At 37.9% G+C, this 22,246-nt stretch overlaps 3 protein-coding genes across 3 annotated transcripts; 2 read left to right on the top strand and 1 right to left on the bottom strand.

Annotated features, from left to right (window-relative positions):
• Positions 1-5,265: 5,265 nt before the first annotated feature.
• LOC146723091 (uncharacterized) lies at positions 5,266-5,787 on the bottom strand. Its single transcript, XM_085483189.1, has one exon. It carries the CDS (start codon positions 5,785-5,787, stop codon positions 5,266-5,268), a length of 522 nt encoding a protein of 173 aa, XP_085339315.1.
• A 2,927-nt stretch (positions 5,788-8,714) lies between these two features.
• LOC146723092 (uncharacterized) lies at positions 8,715-9,886 on the top strand. Its single transcript, XM_085483185.1, has one exon. The coding sequence runs from the start codon at positions 8,785-8,787 to the stop codon at positions 9,859-9,861; it is 1,077 nt and encodes a 358-aa protein (XP_085339311.1). The 5' UTR covers positions 8,715-8,784; the 3' UTR covers positions 9,862-9,886.
• A 3,964-nt stretch (positions 9,887-13,850) lies between these two features.
• Positions 13,851-14,363, top strand: LOC146723093 (uncharacterized). Its single transcript, XM_085483190.1, has one exon. It carries the CDS (start codon positions 13,851-13,853, stop codon positions 14,361-14,363), a length of 513 nt encoding a protein of 170 aa, XP_085339316.1.
• Positions 14,364-22,246: the final 7,883 nt, after the last annotated feature.

A 22,246-nucleotide genomic window follows, 5' to 3' on the forward strand; every position in this document is an offset into this window, starting at 1 on the left:
GTTAATAAGGAATAAGCGAGTCTGAATCTCCCCCTTCCTCCCGAATCCTGAAACCGGCGAGCCGATCCGCGGCGTCGGGAAAGGTGAACCGTTACAAATTTTTAATTTAAATTAAAAAATAAAAGTAAAAAAAATGTAATGTACAAAAAATACTTAGCGCTGTTTTTGTATTATAGCTCTTTGACTACGAAACGTCCTTAAAAATGATGATTAGTAACGAAATGTATATATACAGAATATATCACACACAGAAGTCGCATCCTATCTTTGGAGAGTGAAATAATGAAGTCAAAATAAGTCAAAATTAAAGAATCATGAAATTATATTTGAACCTTTTTTATAAAAAAATTCATAATGAAAATAATGCGCTTTAAACATCTATCTCAAAACTCTGATTGCGATCAGGGAAACATTGCAAATGCTTTAAAACATGTATCAGGATAAAGAAATTTTTATTCATTTATATTTTGATTGATCAATTAAACACTTTGAAATGCTTCATATACATTAATTAATATATGCTAAAGACATATACATACATATGTATATGTATACGTCTTTAGCATATATTAATGTATAGTAAATTCATTTTTATAATTTTTACTTAGTTTTATGATTGATGATGACACAATCGAATCCCAGTGGACCAACAACTCAATATAGTAATCGAACATGTTTAATTATTATATTACAGATTTAATATATTAGCGTTATTATTTAACAAAAAATCCCAATTGCCCAATAGTTGAATCTGTTTAATATGACAAATATTGCATGTTACATTATATACATATATTTCATACATGTATATCGATATGTTCAGCTAAGTAGGTATACTAGGGGGGTTCTAGACCAGGTCCTCTGAGGGGGGTGCGGGGCGGGGGGGTATTCCGGGGCGAGGGGGTATGACGTCACGCGGGCGGGGGGGTCTTATCAGCAGATAAGCTTATCTATGTTTATAAACAAAAGATAAACAATATCTATTACAAAGGGCTGCCGACAATTAGGGGGAGGGGGGGGTTGCGTTTCTTCTCCTCATACGTTTATGTTTATAAACAAAAGATAAACAATATCTATTACAAAGGGCTGCCGACAATCGGAGAAAGGGGGGGGGGGTTTGCGTTTCTTCTTCTTATACGTTATCTGTATATTTCTAAGAAATATAATCAAATTCTAAGAAGGGCCGCTTGGATCCGAGCGCCGACAATCAGTTCTCTGAAAATCTAAGATAATCAAATTTTAAGAAGGGTCACCGCTTGGCATATGCCGACAATCATAGGGGTTGATACATGATCTATACATATATTTCTAAGAAATATCAGCGGGTAAAGTTTCAGGGCGAACGTGTCATCGCTTGCGGCCTGCGACATGTTTTTGCATGGGATTGTATATCACTCTCGCGGTACCTCCCCAATAAGCGGCGGTTCTTTATTGTTTATCTTAGGAAGAAATACCAGCGCCGATAACCAGCGGCTGCAGGAATTTATAAACAAAACAAGCGCCGAAAATTTACGTCATCTAAATTTTTTCTCGTTCGTACGTTGACGAACAAAGGGTTGATTGGGATATATAATGAGGACCGATGCCGCTGCCGGGCCATAGTACCACTGGCGAGCGCACGCTCTCTTCATTCAAGATGTTTGTCATGCTATCAAGTGCTTCCGACATTCTCAGTTTAAGTGCCGAACAGTTACAATATATTCCGAAGATTGTTTTACTACAAAAGTGCGGATATTTTGTAGAGCATTTGTGGGACAAGCTTCCAGAGCATATTAAGACGGATCCGGAGGTTCAGACATATCGTCGCTGCCTCGAACATTACAATCGGCCGTGGATGCGAACGCACATTGATGGTCCAGCACCGATGATCAGGGATTGCAGCGAATGTCAGCGAAAATAGGCTGAGGTTAAAAGTGTGAAAAAGTGTGATTTATAATATTGTATTATATATTTAAATTAATAATTGTTATATTTTTAAATTAATAATTGTTATGTTTACATTTCAATAATGGTTCCAGATATGTGTGATTGGGACGCATATTTAAGAGACGACGAAGCAGATTGGGGTCTGGTGCAACTTTTCACTCTACCAGACCCGTACGATGTTAGGCCTCAGCCTACACCGCCGCCACGCCGTCGCCGTCACCGCCGCCGTCACCGCCGCAATCACCGCCGCAATCACCGCCGCCGTCACCGTCGCCACCCCAATCGTCCATAATGTAAACTATTTTATTTTTTTATTTTTTATTTATATCCTTATTTTTATATATTTTATATTTTATTTTTTTCTATTTTCTATTTTTATATTTTTTAATTTTTTATTTTTTTTTTTTTATATTTTTTCATTTTTAATTTTACACACACACACACACACACACACACAAATGTAAATGTACACATATTTTATAGATTAAAAAAAATATTATCAAATGAGTGTATTTATTTTAGATTAAAATGTCTTCCTTACCTCTTGTTCCCTTTTAAATTATAAGTAAATATAAAGAAATTATTAAAAATTATTTTAAAAGCTCTCTCTTTTTCTCTCTCTCTCCTTCACATTTCTCTCTCTCTCGCGTCTTATTTTGCCGTCTCTCTCAAAACTCGTATGTCTCTTTTTCTCTCTCGCGTACGTCTCTCGCTGCAGCCCGTCTTCTTTCTCTCTCTCGCGTACGTCTCTCGCTGCAGCCCGTCTTCTTTCTCTCTCTCGCGTACGTCTCTCGCTGCAGCCCGTCTTCTTTCTCTCTCTCGCGTCTTATTTTGCCGTCTCTCTCAAAACTCGTATGTCTCTTTTTCTCTCTCTCTCCTTCACATTTCTCTCGCGTCTTATTTCGACGTCTCTCTCAAAACTCGTATGTCTCTTTTTCTCTCTCGCGTACGTCTCTCGCTGCAGCCCGTCTTCTTTCTCTCTCTCGCGTCTTAATTCGCCGTCTCTCTCTCGCGCTGTTTCTTTCTTTTCTAGTGGTTGCTCTCTCGCAAAGTATGTAACGGGTGGCGCGCAAATAAAGTACACCATGATATACATATAAGTATTTATTTGTCTTATATTTAATACATAATTATATAAAGTTTTATTACATATTAAAAACTAAAGCCACCAGCTTGCAATCGACAAGTTGGTGCATGTCGAAGGCGTTGCTAGCGCGTATCGCATTCGGCAATTCTCTCGCATTCGTTACAGTGGATGCAATATTGGAGAATTGCGTATGTTTGATATCGACCGTTGCGATGAGCCTCGTCAATCGATCGAACATTATTTCGATGCATGAATCGAGCTCGAACATACGACGTAACGTCGATTCGACCATCATCATGCGCACGTCCGCCGATTCGAGACTTATAAGCTTGGTGTCGTTTATCTTGTGAAAACGTACTGTTAGCGGCCCGACACTTATGAAGTTATACACATCGTTGTTGGGAGAGTCATTGTTCAAATAATTTTGAATAGCGTGACGTTGCTCGTAGAGTCCTTTCCACGTTTCGAGAGATAGTATTAGCTGTTTTCCCCGATGATCTCCTATGGCAATCTCCACGTAACTCGGCGGATCCACTCTGATGCCGATTTCGAGGAATTTGAATTCCATGGTCGTCAATGCGTATCGTCTTCCAAGTATACAAACCGCACGAGATTCCAGCGAAACGCTGTAAAAAAATTAGGAAAAAGAAATTAAAACTAAATTAGGAAAAAAAGAAATTATAACTCATAAAAAAATATAAAAATAGAAAAAATATAAAATATATAAAATAGAAAAAGTATACTTACTCGTCGCATTTCTTCTCGCACGTTTCATCGCGTCTCGGCATGTAGTAATTCATGCTGCTGCTTTTTTGGTGCAGAATATTTTTCTCGAGGGTATTAAAAAGTGAACCACCAGTCAGAACAGTCGACGAGAGACTGATCGTATAAAAGTACTAATAATCGAGTAACACTCATTTTTAAAATATTAGGAGAAGGGGATTCCTAGAAATATATATCTGGAGGGGGAATAAAGAGAAATATTTAAAAGTAGTGGGGATAAAAAATTAAATATTAGGAGAAAGGAATTCCTAGAAATATATATCTGGAGGGGAACAAAGAGAAATATTTAAAAATATTAGGAGAAAGGATTTCTTAGAAATATATATCTGGTGAAGGAGAGAAATAACAAAGAAAATAGTATGTAAACAATATGTTTATTCAAAAAACGGATGATCGTCGGATCCAAGCCTGGATTTTGCGGCCGACCACCAATTGAATAATTTAAATACATTTTGTAACGCGCAATTTTTTACATGTTTATTACATCGTAGAGTATATGTGGGATCTAACTTATTTAATGCAGGTACATCTTCATATATGGCATCCAAGGTCTCAATGGTGAAACCGCTGCTCGCATCGTCCATTATTTCGGCCAGCCATTCTCGCTTTTCGAGTCCTTTTACATACACGAGAGAGGACTCTTTATCGTCTTCTTGCTCATTTATGCCAACGATAGCTGCCGTAATCAAGCGCTGAGCCATGCCATATGGAACATTTCCATCCTCCCATTGTAAGCTGTGATGATGTTGAGTTAGCCACGAGACCTGACGCCTTTCCGACTTTATAAGCACGCTCCATGGCACAGGGCATGCGAAGAAATAGTGCGACAGGATATATCCTCTTCTCAGGATTGCTGCTTCCTTTACGATAAATCGTTTGTTAAATCCTTGCAGGTCGACAAACGTTGGTGCGGACATGATCTCTTCGATGCGAGTCAGTCGAGAGGTATTACTTCACTAACATCAAACATCTCACATCATCTTGATTATGTATCCTCCTCCTCCCCCTCTTTCACACGCGTATTTGTGTAAACATTTTTTAGGTGATTTTGCGCACAACGTTGGTCAACGGGTTGTACTGGATCACACGATCGTGAATAATGAGGCAGTACGCAGTGGTATTATTAGGCACGTTTTCCTTACACTCAAATTCCAATCTCACATCCACCGTTGCGCTCTTGATCGATTCGTTTTGTCGAGAACAATCGATAATCACAAACGGACCGTTTTGTAAAAACCGTGTGATGGTGAGATTGGGCTCGAGGTATTCGTATCCGTAATAGTTCTTGCAGAAACGTGTGTAGGTGTCGTACAGAATTGACCATCTGTTTTTATCAAAATCCAGATTCATGTCGTCGTACGGATAACTTTCCGAGTTCAGAAAGAGTTTCACGTTGGTTAATTTACAGTCGTCGAATCGACTGATATCCTCGGACATGACATTTTTACGCCCTGTCTGCAGAGCAAAAATTACATATCGCGGCTTCTATCCAGTTGAGTTGCGGTCTTAATGGCCCACGAATGCTTGGTCGTACGCTGCAATAGCGGAAATTCGTATAGATCCCACGAGCGGAAACCCATGCTGAGGTAACGTCCGCTTTCCAGAGCGCGCAGCATTGACAGCTTCTTAATCTCGCTCAACAACACGTGTGGCATTCGCCATTGTATCTTAAATATGTTGATCACAGGCTCCAGTGCAGAATCTCCATACAGGCAATTATTGTCGTTGCGCGATCGTATTAAGATCAACTCATGACGCGCATTAATCACTACTCGTTTGTAGTCATCACAAAATCCCAGCAACATGTAGAGCGGTACGCAGAAATTGAAGTGCCCACTCGCAGAAATCGGATCACTCCAGCCAGCGTTACTCATAACCATGCTTCTATCGAATGATATCGTTACATAGTTTTTGAGCAAACTTGTTATTCCTACATTTCTGTTGCGATCAATCTCCACACCATCAAGCTCATAGCGAATTTCGTCAAACATGAATGCGACACAATTATTTCCCAGTGTCACATTGGATCCCTCAATTGGATGGTTTATCTTTAGTTCTCCCTCGATATATAAGAAACTCTCATACGGCAATGTATATAAATCCTGTTGTTGTATGGGTATTCTTATCTCGTCGCTGTATCCAAATGTTGTGTTGGCAAACGGGTTGTATGTGTGAGTCTCAATCTTGACGATGCGATCGTCAAAGACTGGCTCTTCCTCGATGTTGAGAATCTCAGTCATTGTTCAGATGGTGCGCACCGCAAATCCCAAAGATTGTAAAAACGCAACGTTTGACGAGGTGAGTCTCTTCTTCGTAGTTGATATTAGCGAATGATGTTGCTGCTGGTCTGATTGTGTTCTTCGTGTCTTTATTCAACACGAGCATCCCGTCGCACGAGGGTGGCCCGCCGTCGTACGTGCAATCTAATTGTTATTTCTTCACCGCGAAAATCGAGCAATCGTCCCTCCTGGTCAGTAACGCGTAACACTAAATCAGTAATGCTCCGTACGAAGACCGGCAGGTAAATGATCTGCGCCGGCGTTTCCGATATCTTATATCCTGGTGGTACCCTCGGTGAAAATTCGTGTATCGTGTGAACGAGTTTATTGTTGCTGTATGCACCCGCGGTCACGTTACACTCTATGCGGATAATGTTCACGTTGATAATATTAATCGCCATGTTCGATTTGTGCCATTTTCGCGGTTGCAGTATACGATTCGAGAATCCCAGCAGCGATCCAATGTTGTTGGGCAAGCTAAAGTTTATTCTGTAGGCACACTTGATCTCGCTTCTCATCGTATTGTAATTAGCGCGGAGCACGATTGGGTAATCTTCATCGTCGACACCTTTATCGCTAACAGCATTATGTTTTCGGGAAAGTGCACGTTTCAAAAATTCATGTATCGCTTGCAGCTCGTACGATCCCTCGGGAATTGTAATTTCCGCGTCGTCTGTGCCATAGTAAAATTTATTATTCGAGGAATTCACATTCGATATAATGTGATAAGTTTCAAAATCCGTCAGACCGAGCTCGTAGTCCGCGTCGCTCAAATCTATGGGCGGAAAGTAGGTCGCCGCGAGGACGCTACTCTTCCCAGTCAATGTTAGTGTTAGCGACATGTTGACAAAACTGAGTTAAATAACGCAATGTCAGTCTTTAAATTTGCGGCGAGAAATCTCGGAGAAACTGCAAGCACAACTGTCCGCAGATATTCTGATCATACGTTTGATAAGAGGTGTAATTGTATTCCAATTTCGGCACATTTAAATATCGCACCAATTCCTCGGGTGGTCGAAGATTGCCAAAACTGTCGAAATAAATTGCGCGATTTCCTCTTTTTGCATACGCCACCCAATGAGTGCCAGGACCGTCTGTACTGTCTAGATTAACGATATCACTCTCATTTTTTCGCGCGCCATTTATCGGTAAATTATTGCGCATAAATACACCTCTAAAGTATGGAATGTGCATACGTTTTGCAAGTTGTAGCAATTGCACATTTGTAGTTACACCTTTCGGCATTTTTAACGTTTTTTTGACGTTTTTTTTTTTCTTCGCTCCTCGTCCATATTTGTAAGGGGCGAGATACAGTCCGCGGCCTTCCATGGCGCGATTGTGGCGTAGTATCTCTTGCAACTGACGTTGCGCGGCTTTTCTATCGTTTACCGCTTTTGCTACGCCAGCCGCTCCGCCAACCAGGGATCCGAGCGCGCCCAGCATTGGTAAAATCGGCAAAAATCCGCCTCGTTTCGCTGCCGAAAGTATCCTCCTCTTCTTCGTCCTCTTTTTCGTTTTCAAGCCCATGCCGAGCTTTGTCTTGGCCTTCATCGCTATCCAGACAACTGCGGCCGCGGCTCTCTCACCGAGATTCGAGTCTTTCGCGACGATGCGAGTTTTCGCTTTCTCGGCGAGTACCTTATCCGCCGCGTGTCTCTCGGTGAGTTCGCTGCTCCGAGAGTACGCTATATCGTGTTCACGGCACGCCGCGTCCAATGGGTTGACACCTTGATCACCTCTAGCCAATCGCTTTTCCAAACGAGTTCCCGGGCCGCAAAATTGATAGCCGGGGATATGAAGCTCGACCGGAAGTGCGTTTATCGCACGATTTAATAGACCTGTGCCTATTTTCGTTGACATCCGTTGCAATCTCTAGACATTACTGAGCAAAGCGCGAGTCCGCGCAGCTATAAATAGGCGGACGTTGGAGGTCAAATCGGGAGTGAGAAAATGAAATTCGTGCAACAACCTCTGACGATACGAGTGATGAATTACGACGACAGAGTACGCTGCAGCGTGAACGAAGGTGTGCGCAAACACGGTACGATGCTACCGACAACTATACGCGCGATCGTTTGCGGCCCCTCAAACTGCGGTAAAACCAACGTGTTGATAAGCCTGCTGGAAAGTCCGCACGGTGTGCGTTTCGAGAACGTGTACGTGTACTCTAAATCGCTGCAACAGCCGAAATATCGCTATTTGGAAGATTTATTGACGCCGATTGACGAAATCGGCTACTTTACATTCTCCAATAACAGTGACGTCATTCCACCGAGCGAGGCTTATCCAAATTCAATTTTTGTCTTTGATGACGTGGCATGCGACAAGCAAGATACGATAAGAGAGTACTTCTCAATGGGGCGCCACTCGAACATCGACTGCTTCTATCTCTGTCAGACATACGCGAGAATACCGAAACATCTTATACGCGACAACGCGAACCTGCTAATCCTGTTTAAACAGGACGCCACCAATTTGAAGCACGTGTAAAACGATCACGTGAATACCGACATGTCGTATGAGGATTTCAGTGAGTTATGTCGTACTTGTTGGCAGCAAAAGTATGGATTTCTAGTGATAGACAAGGACAGCTCGCTTACGAACGGGCGATACAGAAAAGGATTTAATGAGTTCGCGATACCGCAGAGCCATTAGTCGTCGCCAACAATCCTCCCAGTCGAGAGAAACTCTAGAGAGAGTGCTGCCGACATGGCTGATAATATTCGCGAGCGTGAAAAGGTTGCCAAGGAGATTGCGAAGACGGCCGAATCGATCCGCAAGAAACACCGCGCTCTGAAGACCGGAAAGATCGATGATGATATCGCCGTCAAGACTCACTTTAAACCTATTATCGAGCCGCTACAAAAGATTGTCGACAACGCGACGATTTCGGTGAAAAACGAGCCTAACACCGACGACGACGACGGTGTGAAGATCGAGACACGGTATGAGGGGGAAACACCGAAAAAGAGTAAACATAAAACCATCAAGCGATATAAAGAGGAGGAGGAGGAGACATTGAAAAAAAGAAAATATGATATTTTGAAGCCATTGGACGCTTCATTGCCGACAACATCTACACCGAAAAACGCACAACCTGTGATACCCAAAACACTCGTAGACGAAAATGTTTTCGAAACCACGCGTAACCCGCCCGAAATATCCTTTCGACACTGGTTAAGATCGTTGGAAGGTCGACAAATGATGCGAAAGGATTGGGGGCCATTAGGACAAAAGTACATGGACGCTCTCCTCGGTGCTGATGAGAAGAAAGAAATTGATAATGTATACGGAGTCTATTTCGACGAGAATGAAATGCGCATCGGAAACAAGCGATTCGCGATTGACAAAGATGACAATATAATCATAGGCGACACGCGGTACATTGGAACGCCCGGATTGTACGAGTTGATCTTCAAGAAAAGACCTGATTACCAGGAGGATGATTTGCAAAAATACAAACATATATTATTGGCGACAAGTGCGCATAAACGCAACTTTGATGTGCAAGGCCGTGTGAAGAGTAGCAAGGGGGACAAGTACAAATATATAATCGCACCGTTGACGCGGGTGGAATCGGACGACCCAAAATCTGGCATGGGAATGCCTCGCGCTATGACGCTAACCAACAATAAGATTGATTACGTGCACTGGGACGACCCCAACGAGCTAGTGGATCGCCTACGATTGCTCGATGCTTCGCACCAAGCTGGCAACAACGCGCATGACAACGAGATCTTGTCGATTATCGAGGAACTGCGGGAAGCGGGCATTATTATAAATTAAACAAGGTTCCCGACAATCTATTCAGTTTATCGTGTGACACTTTACAAAGCATTGAAAAAATGTCTATCAATAAATTTGGATTATTCGAGAGGAGAAATGATGCAACCCCTGGCACAAACGATCAATGGTATAGATTGATTAGAAAATGCGTGCGCAAAAACGCTCTGCATCGCGTCGCTACAGATTATGACGCGAGATCGCGCAAGATTCGCCGTGTAGCGCAACCTGAGGCGGATACCGATGTCGTCAACAAATTGTACCTGGAAGAGTGCTTTAAAACATTGATGATCCAACAGAAAGAGTCAGATGAGAAGCTGGCTGCGTTAGAGAAGGATGTACGAGCGTTGGAAACTGCGATAAAAGAGCTTCTGCGTGCGCCAAACACTACCTCAGACACAGGCATCTAATGAGCGGTTGGCTCAGAAACGTCTATCAAACAGTTGTGAAACGTCTAGAAAGGATTCTCGAGTGGTTGCAAACAATTGTTGAACAGCTACGGAGGATTATCAGCGTGCTACCAAACAACAATGAGTGGCATCAGTGACCGACCTGGAAGCAGCAGTGAACGACCCGGAAGCAGCAGTGAACGACCTGGAAACGGTGGTGAACGCGACCGCTACGATCGAGGTTACGATCATGTCAAACAGGGTTGCGAACGAGGCTACGAACAAGTCCTTAAAGGTTACATAAAAGGCTTATCAACAACTCAGTAAGGGTTGCGAACAGGTCAGGGACGGCTGCGAACGGGCCAAGGCGGGCTACGAACGAATCAGAAACGACTTGGGACGAGGCTGTGATCGAGTCAGGAACGATTTTCGAATGGGCCAAGGACCCATTTGTAGCGGCTCGATAATAGGTTTAAAGTGAGTCTTGACGGCGATATCATCATCGATCTTTCCGGTCTTCAGAGCGCGGTGTTTCTTGTGGATCGATTCGGCCGTCTTCGCAATCTCCTTGGCAACCTTTTCACGCTCGCGAATATTATCAGCCATGTCGGCAGCACTCTCTCTAGAGTTTCTCTCGACTGGGAGGATTGTTGGCGACGACTAATGGCTCTGCGGTATCGCGAACTCATTAAATCCTTTTCTGTATCGCCCGTTCGTAAGCGAGCTGTCCTTGTCTATCACTAGAAATCCATACTTTTGCTGCCAACAAGTACGACATAACTCACTGAAATCCTCATACGACATGTCGGTATTCACGTGATCGTTTTACACGTGCTTCAAATTGGTGGCGTCCTGTTTAAACAGGATTAGCAGGTTCGCGTTGTCGCGTATAAGATGTTTCGGTATTCTCGCGTATGTCTGACAGAGATAGAAGCAGTCGATGTTCGAGTGGCGCCCCATTGAGAAGTACTCTCTTATCGTATCTTGCTTGTCGCATGCCACGTCATCAAAGACAAAAATTGAATTTGGATAAGCCTCGCTCGGTGGAATGACGTCACTGTTATTGGAGAATGTAAAGTAGCCGATTTCGTCAATCGGCGTCAATAAATCTTCCAAATAGCGATATTTCGGCTGTTGCAGCGATTTAGAGTACACGTACACGTTCTCGAAACGCACACCGTGCGGACTTTCCAGCAGGCTTATCAACACGTTGGTTTTACCGCAGTTTGAGGGGCCGCAAACGATCGCGCGTTTAGTTGTCGGTAGCATCGTACCGTGTTTGCGCACACCTTCGTTCACGCTGCAGCGTACTCTGTCGTCGTAATTCATCACTCGTATCGTCAGAGGTTGTTGCACGAATTTCATTTTCTCACTCCCGATTTGACCTCCAACGTCCGCCTATTTATAGCTGCGCGGATTCGCGCTTTGCTCAGTAATGTCTAGAGATTGCAACGGATGTCAACGAAAATAGGCACAGGTCTATTAAATCGTGCGATAAACGCACTTCCGGTCGAGCTTCATATCCCCGGCTATCAATTTTGCGGCCCGGGAACTCGTTTGGAAAAGCGATTGGCTAGAGGTGATCAAGGTGTCAACCCATTGGACGCGGCGTGCCGTGAACACGATATAGCGTACTCTCGGAGCAGCGAACTCACCGAGAGACACGCGGCGGATAAGGTACTCGCCGAGAAAGCGAAAACTCGCATCGTCGCGAAAGACTCGAATCTCGGTGAGAGAGCCGCGGCCGCAGTTGTCTGGATAGCGATGAAGGCCAAGACGAAGCTCGGCATGGGCTTGAAAACGAAAAAGAGGACGAAGAAGAGGAGGATACTTTCGGCAGCGAAACGAGGCGGATTTTTGCCGATTTTACCAATGCTGGGCGCGCTCGGATCCCTGGTTGGCGGAGCGGCTGGCGTAGCAAAAGCGGTAAACGATAGAAAAGCCGCGCAACGTCAGTTGCAAGAGATACTACGCCACAATCGCGCCATGGAAGGCCGCGGACTGTATCTCGCCCCTTACAAATATGGACGAGGAGCGAAGAAAAAAAAAAACGTCAAAAAAACGTTAAAAATGCCGAAAGGTGTAACTACAAATGTGCAATTGCTACAACTTGCAAAACGTATGCACATTCCATACTTTAGAGGTGTATTTATGCGCAATAATTTACCGATAAATGGCGCGCGAGAAAATGAGAGTGGTATCGTTAATCTAGACAGTACAGACGGTCCTGGCACTCATTGGGTGGCGTATGCAAAAAGAGGAAATCACGCAATTTATTTCGACAGTTTTGGCAATCTTCGACCACCCGAGGAATTGGTGCGATATTTAAATGTGCCGAAATTGGAATACAATTACACCTCTTATCAAACGTATGATCAGAGTATCTGCGGACAGTTGTGCTTGCAGTTTCTCCGAGATTTCTCGCCGCAAATTTAAAGACTGACATTGCGTTATTTAACTCAGTTTTGTCAACATGTCGCTAACACTAACATTGACTGGGAAGAGTAGCGTCCTCGCGGCGACCTACTTTCCGCCCATAGATTTGAGCGACGCGGACTACGAGCTCGGTCTGACGGATTTTGAAACTTATCACACTATATCGAATGTGAATTCCTCGAATAATAAATTTTACTATGGCACAGACGACGCGGAAATTACGATTCCCGAGGGATCGTACGAGCTGCAAGCGATACATGAATTTTTGAAACGTGCACTTTCCCGAAAACATAATGCTGTTAGCGATAAAGGTGTCGACGATGAAGATTATCCAATCGTGCTCCGCGCTAATTACAATACGATGAGAAGCAAGATCAAGTGTGCCTACAGAATAAACTTTAGCATGCCCAACAACATTGGATCGCTGCTGGGATTCTCGAATCGTATACTGCAACCGCGAAAATGGCACAAATCGAACATGGCGATTAATATTATCAACGTGAACATTATCCGCATAGAGTGTAACGTGACCGCGGGTGCATACAGCAACAATAAACTCGTTCACACGATACACGAATTTTCACCGAGGGTACCACCAGGATATAAGATATCGGAAACGCCGGCGCAGATCATTTACCTGCCGGTCTTCGTACGGAGCATTACTGATTTAGTGTTACGCGTTACTGACCAGGAGGGACGATTGCTCGATTTTCGCGGTGAAGAAATAACAATTAGATTGCACGTACGACGGCGGGCCACCCTCGTGCGACGGGATGCTCGTGTTGAATAAAGACACGAAGAACACAATCAGACCAGCAGCAACATCATTCGCTAATATCAACTACGAAGAAGAGACTCACCTCGTCAAACGTTGCGTTTTTACAATCTTTGGGATTTGCGGTGCGCACCATCTGAACAATGACTGAGATTCTCAACATCGAGGAAGAGCCAGTCTTTGACGATCGCATCGTCAAGATTGAGACTCACACATACAACCCGTTTGCCAACACAACATTTGGATACAGCGACGAGATAAGAATACCCATACAACAACAGGATTTATATACATTGCCGTATGAGAGTTTCTTATATATCGAGGGAGAACTAAAGATAAACCATCCAATTGAGGGATCCAATGTGACACTGGGAAATAATTGTGTCGCATTCATGTTTGACGAAATTCGCTATGAGCTCGATGGTGTGGAGATTGATCGCAACAGAAATGTAGGAATAACAAGTTTGCTCAAAAACTATGTAACGATATCATTCGATAGAAGCATGGTTATGAGTAACGCTGGCTGGAGTGATCCGATTTCTGCGAGTGGGCACTTCAATTTCTGCGTACCGCTCTACATGTTGCTGGGATTTTGTGATGACTACAAACGAGTAGTGATTAATGCGCGTCATGAGTTGATCTTAATACGATCGCGCAACGACAATAATTGCCTGTATGGAGATTCTGCACTGGAGCCTGTGATCAACATATTTAAGATACAATGGCGAATGCCACACGTGTTGTTGAGCGAGATTAAGAAGCTGTCGATGCTGCGCGCTCTGGAAAGCGGACGTTACCTCAGCATGGGTTTCCGCTCGTGGGATCTATACGAATTTCCGCTATTGCAGCGTACGACCAAGCATTCGTGGGCCATTAAGACCGCAACTCAACTGGAGAAGCCGTGATATGTAATTTTTGCTCTGCAGACAGGGCGTAAAAATGTCATGTCCGAGGATATCAGTCGATTCGACGACTGTAAATTAACCAACGTGAAACTCTTTCTGAACTCGGAAAGTTATCCGTACGACGACATGAATCTGGATTTTGATAAAAACAGATGGTCAATTCTGTACGACACCTACACACGTTTCTACAAGAACTATTACGGATACGAATACCTCGAGTCCAATCTCACCATCACACGGTTTCTACAAAACGGTCCGTTTGTGATTATCGATTGTTCTCGACAAAACGAATCGATCAAGAGCGCAACAGTGGATGTGAGATTGGAATTTGAGTGTAAGGAAAATGTGCCTAATAATACCACTGCGTACTGCCTCATTATTCACGATCGTGTGATCCAGTACAACCCGTTGACCAACGTTGTGCGCAAAATCACCTAAAAAATGTTTACACAAATACGCGTGTGAAAGAGGGGGAGGAGGAGGATACATAATCAAGATGATGTGAGATGTTTGATGTTAGTGAAGTAATACCTCTCGACTGACTCGCATCGAAGAGATCATGTCCGCACCAACGTTTGTCGACCTGCAAGGATTTATACTAAACAAACGATTTATCGTAAAGGAAGCAGCAATCCTGAGAAGAGGATATATCCTGTCGCACTATTTCTTCGCATGCCCTGTGCCATGGAGCGTGCTTATAAAGTCGGAAAGGCGTCAGGTCTCGTGGCTAACTCAACATCATCACAGCTTACAATGGGAGGATGGAAATGTTCCATATGGCATGGCTCAGCGCTTGATTACGGCAGCTATCGTTGGCATAAATGAGCAAGAAGACGATAAAGAGTCCTCTCTCGTGTATGTAAAAGGACTCGAAAAGCGAGAATGGCTGGCCGAAATAATGGACGATGCGAGCAGCGGTTTCACCATTGAGACCTTGGATGCCATATATGAAGATGTACCTGCATTAAATAAGTTAGATCCCACATATACTCTACGATGTAATAAACATGTAAAAAATTGCGCGTTACAAAATGTATTTAAATTATTCAATTGGTGGTCGGCCGCAAAATCCAGGCTTGGATCCGACGATCATCCGTTTTTTAAATAAACATATATCGTCCATTTATTTTCTTCTTTCTCTTCCATCCATTCCTTCATTTCCTCCAATTTCCTTTCCATGTCCCCGTTGATGTATACGCCTATTACCCTCCACTTCTCTCTTCCTATTTCTAAATCCGCCATCATTATTCCCTCCGCCTTTTCTCCCATTCCTGATACTTTTATCTTCCTCCTCTCCTCCCTTACCCCCAATAATTTATTTTATTATATATATATCTATTTAACTAAATATTTTATAAAAATATATAATAACTTTACAATGTATATACATTCCAATTTAAATTAATTACATAATTATTCATGTTATTTAAATGTAAAGATAAATAAATATATATATATATTTTACTGAATTTATTTTGTTCATATATATATTATAAACGTTTTAAAATAAAGCAATAATTATACATTTGTATCATTATAGGAAATTTATCTAAATATTATATATTATGTTGTCATTTATTTAGCGCAATTTTTTGATTTCACTACTTTTTGATGCTAATATTTTAATTATTTTCTAGTATTATTAACAAAAATAAAATATAATTTATAAATATAATTTTTGAGAAAATATTTTTGATGGTGATTAGTTTTTGCAAAGAATTATTTTTCCTATAAACATAATTTTTGAGAAGATAATATTTTTTATTATTATAAAGAACTATTTTTGCTGGCGAAAGATATAACTTAGCGCTTTTTTTTACATCTGTGATGTCTTTTTTTGTGGGATTATATTATTTACAGTAGAAGTTTTTTTTTATTAAAAAGAAAAATTGAATAAATTGGTTTAATCTATGCAGAATTAAAATAACATAAAATAACATAAAATAACATAAAATAAATATTGTTTTTATTAAAAATATTTGTAAACCATATTTATTATTACGTTAATTGTGTTTAGATATTTATAATAAAAATTAATTATGTATTATGTTTACTGTTATTTGTATCATTGAAATTACGTCATTTATATGATTTATCATGTAATTTATGATCTTCAAAATCGAGAGATATTTAAAAATTTTTCATAAAACTTAATCGCTTCATTTTTCATAAAACTAATCTTTTCTGTCTATTTAAGCTAAAATATTAAAATTATAAGTAAAAGACAAAAACAAGAAAACACAAACAATTATATCATTTTGAGTTCTCTAGAATTTTGATCTTTTCCCATTTCTTCTTTAAATTAATTTATAATTGTTATTAATATAATTTATATCCGATGCTTATACATTATGTATTTAAGTCAAGAAAAATAATTAGAGATAAAACAAAATATGTTATGTAATGATAAAAACTTATTGTGTGCAAGCTTGATTTACTATATGCAATAATATTTGGTTGAGCCTATGTGCTACAAACTTTTTGGTAAATTCGAATTACTAGATATAACCGTATTCCTGATTATGAAGCAACAAAATATTGTATCATTATATTCAATAAATGTTAAAAGAAACACCTTATAATAAATATTTTTTTTAAATTGAAATATTTTGATTTTAATAAAGATTTATTTGATTTTAAATATTGTATCATAAAAGGTAATAAATTATTTCTTTTAAATAAAGAAATTAATTTTTTAAAATATAAAAGATATAGTCAAATAGATTTTTGTTTGTTTTAAAAATAAGCAGAATATAAAAAATATTTCTTAAAAATTAAAATATTTTCTTAAGAAACATTATTATTTTATTTATTTGTAATAAAGGTTTTTATATTTAAGCAAAAAAATATCTTATAATAATTTTTTTGTTAAATTTAGTATTTTGATTTTAAAAAAGATTTATTTGATTTAAAATATTGTACCATAAAAAGTAATAAATTATTTCTTTAAAAGTAATAAATAAAGATAGAACTGACGCTAATACCGCTATAATAGTGTTTCCCTGAACACATCGAGGACTGTTTTCGGAAACATCCCCCGAGTGCATTATCTCTCTTTCACTGAGATAGAAGTGATATAGAGAGGGAATGCACTCGTGGATCGTTTCTGTATGCAGCTCAGAGAGTAAGAAGACAAGCGGTAATTTTGACAATTGACAATTGCGCTTGGAAAAGATTGCTTCATAACATAACGTGCGAGACGTACTGAACGCGGTTTCCACAAAGAGAAAATTTTTGCTGATAAGAAAAAAAAGACCGGCAACTGTACTTGGAAAGACGGCAAGATAGAGTTATTAGTAAGTATAAAGTTATTAGTAATTATACATATAGAGTTATTAGTTATTACGGTAAGATATAGTTATTAGTTATTATTTGATAATCTATACACAGATAATTTTTTCTAACAATAAATAGTTTTTATCAAATTTTGTTGTTTTTGATGATGCTTTTATGGTCCTTGCATACAGAACAAATCGGAAACGCTTGCCGCGCAATAAGGAGGCATACGATAGCCAAGTAACTATAATATTTATTGTATATTGATTACTACGACAATATATTAAATATGGCGGATGAGGAAATGAAACAAATTTTGGAAAATTTAAAACTATCCGAATTAATTGAAACTTTTAAACGTAAGAAAGTTTGAATGCCAGTAAGATTAAATCAATGGGAAAATATTTAAACGACCAACTGGCTATATATATTATTAATGGTGTTAATTTATTTGTGCAGCAACGTTTCGACCCTGAATTGGGTCCTCTTCAGGCTAATCAATACAAAGAAAATTACAAATTATATAATACAATCATATAAAGAACTCTAATAAATGATGTACAGAAAACAAAGTCAAAAAATATATTATAAAAATAATAAAAAATATCAAAGTTAATAAATAAAAAATAACCTGATGTTAAACGTCAATGTTAATTAATACATCTTAAATAACGAGATAATAGGTACTTGTTTACAACCGTGATGTTAACAATGTTTACCATGAAGCGATACAAAACGAATGAAACCTCGTTCTTTACTTCACATGTGCACTTAAACATGATTTAACATTAACTGGTAGTTATCAGAAATGCCAAATCCGAGCAAGGTGATAAAAACAATTACAATACATCTCATAAAATAATACAAATAAAATAAAAAGAAATAATACAAAAACAGTAAAAAGAAAATAAAGAAGTCAAAGATATTAAAAAGCGTTAATAATAATGTTATAAATCGAATTAAGATTATCTGTGTCCTTTTGCAAATTAATAGAGTCGCTCTGTGTTTTAATAAAAATCATTTCAATAATTGACATGCTAATGTTAGTAATATTTTCCACTTGACGTTGGCATAAGTATACTGCCAAAATTATGATTCAGAATAACCTTCAAAAAATTTTAGCAGTTGTTTATTAGTCTTACACAAAATAAACTAAAATAAATAAATAATATTGTTTGTACAAGACAAAAATTTCGATGTTGTATTATCAAATACTTAACATTTCTGCTCAGACAATTACTTTTTTCATTTAATTATTAAATTATTAAAATTGAAAGAATGACCTGATGACATACAAGCAATAAATTCTAAGGATATTACAATTAGTAATATAAAATTATTTTACTAGATTGACATAAAAAAAGACACATTCTACAAGATATTTGTCATTTTTTTCTAATCATCCAACATGTCACAAAATTGGTACTGTTTATAACTTGGTAGACAGGGCCTTATTGTTGTCACATCCGCAATTTCATAATAAAAACTTAAAACTCGCAATTAATATGTTACTGGACAACAGATATCCATTATCCTTTATATTTAAATATACAAATATTAGAATTAAAAAATTAATACACACGAAATTAAATAATATAAACGAAACATCTAATAAGATAGTCCATCACACTGAAAAAGAGAAGTTTATTGCAATTCCATATATTAAAAAATTATCAGAACACGTTTGTAAATCGTTTAGGAACACTGATTATACAATAGAGTTCAGATGTCTCAATAAATTAAATAATATCATAAAGGTACATAAGAATGACACACCAACACATCAGAGAAACAATGTAATTTATAAGATCAAATGTAAAGGGTGTACTGCGTCATATGTGGGTCAGACGGGGAGAGAGTTGAAAACGAGAATCTACGAACATTTAATAGATAAGAAGCGGCATCCGTCTACACATTCAGTCATTTCTCAACATATTGTAGATGAGAAACATGATATGGATTGGGAGGGTGCGCAGATTCTAGATTTTGAGAAAAATTACTATAACAGATTAATTTCAGAAACAATACATATTAAGTTACAGAAAAATGGGTTAAACGCTACAGAGGACAGTGAATATCTAGATTCTTCGTATATCCCCTTGATTAATTGTATACGCGAATGTCAAATGTAATGTTGATATCAGTTCTTAGACAGTTTATATACAGTTATATAAATGTGACCTAGCTAACAAATAAACTTTATTTTAAGTAATACCTTGATAGGGTCGTTATACCCATGCTTTGACATAAGTGAATAATATTTTTATATATCGAATGACATGTTCACCAATTGTGTTTTTAAGTCATGACTAATAATTGATTTGTCGAGTTATGTACGTATTTATGGAGTTATTACACATATTTTCATGTTATTTTTAAAGGCAATATATATATATAAAATTTTTTTATAAAGTAATGTATCGCCGAAATTAGCGGCTGAAGATGACATAAGTAAATGTTCGAAACGTTCCGCAGTGTATGATTTTTCAATAATAAATTAATTGTCAAAAAATTTGCTCAAATAAAAAGCCTTTGTTCAATTATTTCGATTATATATATGGTTAGGAGTATTCAAAAAAATTATTTTTTTAAATCAAGTATAATTTTTTTTATTACAATATATTTTTTTTCAGTGTACGTAATAAAAATTCGATAAATTAAAATCATGTACATGATTTTAATTCGATAATTTTAAATTATGTATATAATAAAAACATTAAAATTATGTACATACCTATAATAGAAATTCGTCTTTCCCCGTCCTTCTCTCCTCCTCTCCTTACTCTTCCTTCTCCCTCGAATCATGAGGGGTCGGGATTCCGGATCACTTTACTTTAGGGAGACTGCGATGCTTCCGTTGCAGATCCCCGTGTTACTACTACGCGTTCTATCTCTCTTTCTCTCACTCTTACACACTCTCTAAAAGAAAAGAAATTTCTATCTAAGTACTCGCGGCCGACAAACGCTCCGTAACGTTCCGGTTCTCATATGGGACTAGTATGAGCCGCGCACAGGAATCCTGCGGGTCCCACCTCTCGCCCTAAGCTTTCAGTTACTCAGGGGCAAGGGGGGACCCGAGGAATCCACAGAAAAAATTGTTTGTCGTCGAATTCACGAAGCCAACGTTAGGGCCAGTTCACAGCCCAACATTTATTTAATTGTAATTTTATATGCTGCTTTGTTTTTTTTGCATTGTAATATTTGTTTGTATTATATTAAAGACTTTAAATATTTAATAATTTAACAGAAATAACAGATGACAGATATGAGATTATACACTGAAAAAAATTGTTAACTTAACTAAATTGTTCAACTAAATAATATTTTGTTAATTGAACATATAAAAATATATAAATCAAAATATAACATATTTAATCTAACAATCTAACATGTATTTGACTTAAATACTAATATTATTTAATCTAACAATCTAACATGTATTTGACTTAAATACTAATATATGTTTAATTAACAAAATAGTAATTTAGTTGAAATGTTTAGTCAAGCTAACAATTTTTTTTTCAGTGTAAACAATCTCACATTTGTCATCTGTTATTTCTGTCAAATTATTAAATTATTTACATTCTCTAATATAATACAAACAAATATTAAAATGCAAAAAAATTATGTAGCATATAAAATTACAATTAAATAAACATAAAATTAAACACGTTTCGATAATGTTACAATCAAATTGTAACGTACTTTAAAATTATTTACATTTCAAGGAGATATAAAAAAGGTAAAAAAAGAACGCCAAGTTTACGCGTCATGAATAAAGGTGTTATAGAGAAAATATAAAACTTTTGTGTTGTGTAAAATTAATATTTCTAAAAAAAAATGATATCAAAAAGTTGCGCCAAATAAATAAAAATTTGTAAAAAAATTGAAAATTAGAAACTTATGCGAAAAAATTTATACATAATAAAAAAAATTAAAAGATTTTAGTTAAAAAAACTTGGCGCTGCTAAATTAAACAATATGCTAATAATGTTAACGTATTCATTAATATTCTATCATTAATATTATGATGATGTAATTTTTTAAGTAAATTAATTATTTCTTATTAAAGTTTTATTTGTTATTAAAATAATGTTTATATAGAATTAATCTTATTTATATGTTTCAACTTTAAGATATACCTATTGCAATAACTAATTAAACATTATGCTAATGACCGAACTCCGTACATTTACATTACAAATATTTTTGTACTTTTAAATTAAATAAATTATTTAATAGTTTATGATACATTGTAGTAATTATTTTTTGCAGTAAATTAATTATTTGTTACGTTAAGATATCCCAAGTAGCAAACTGACGTCATTTTAACGTTGAATGACGTTATTAGACGTCAGAATGACGTCATTTTGACGTTTAATAGCGTCAGTTTGTTACTTGGGATATTGCCATAAATTAATTATGTGTTACTTTAAGATATATTATAGATTAAATACATTACAATAATTTTGAAATTTAGCAGCGCCAAGTTTTTTTAACTAAAATTTTTTTATTTTTCTAATTTTAGGAGAGAAACTCGGTAGTCAGACTAATTAGGAATCAGAAAAGAGAATATTATAAAAGCATGATAGATCGTATTAAATGGA

The sequence above is a fragment of the Nylanderia fulva genome, unplaced genomic scaffold (assembly GCF_048542155.1).
Source record: "Nylanderia fulva isolate GAGA-0341 unplaced genomic scaffold, ASM4854215v1 Scaffold234, whole genome shotgun sequence".
In the NCBI taxonomy this organism is placed as follows: Eukaryota; Metazoa; Arthropoda; class Insecta; order Hymenoptera; family Formicidae; genus Nylanderia; species Nylanderia fulva.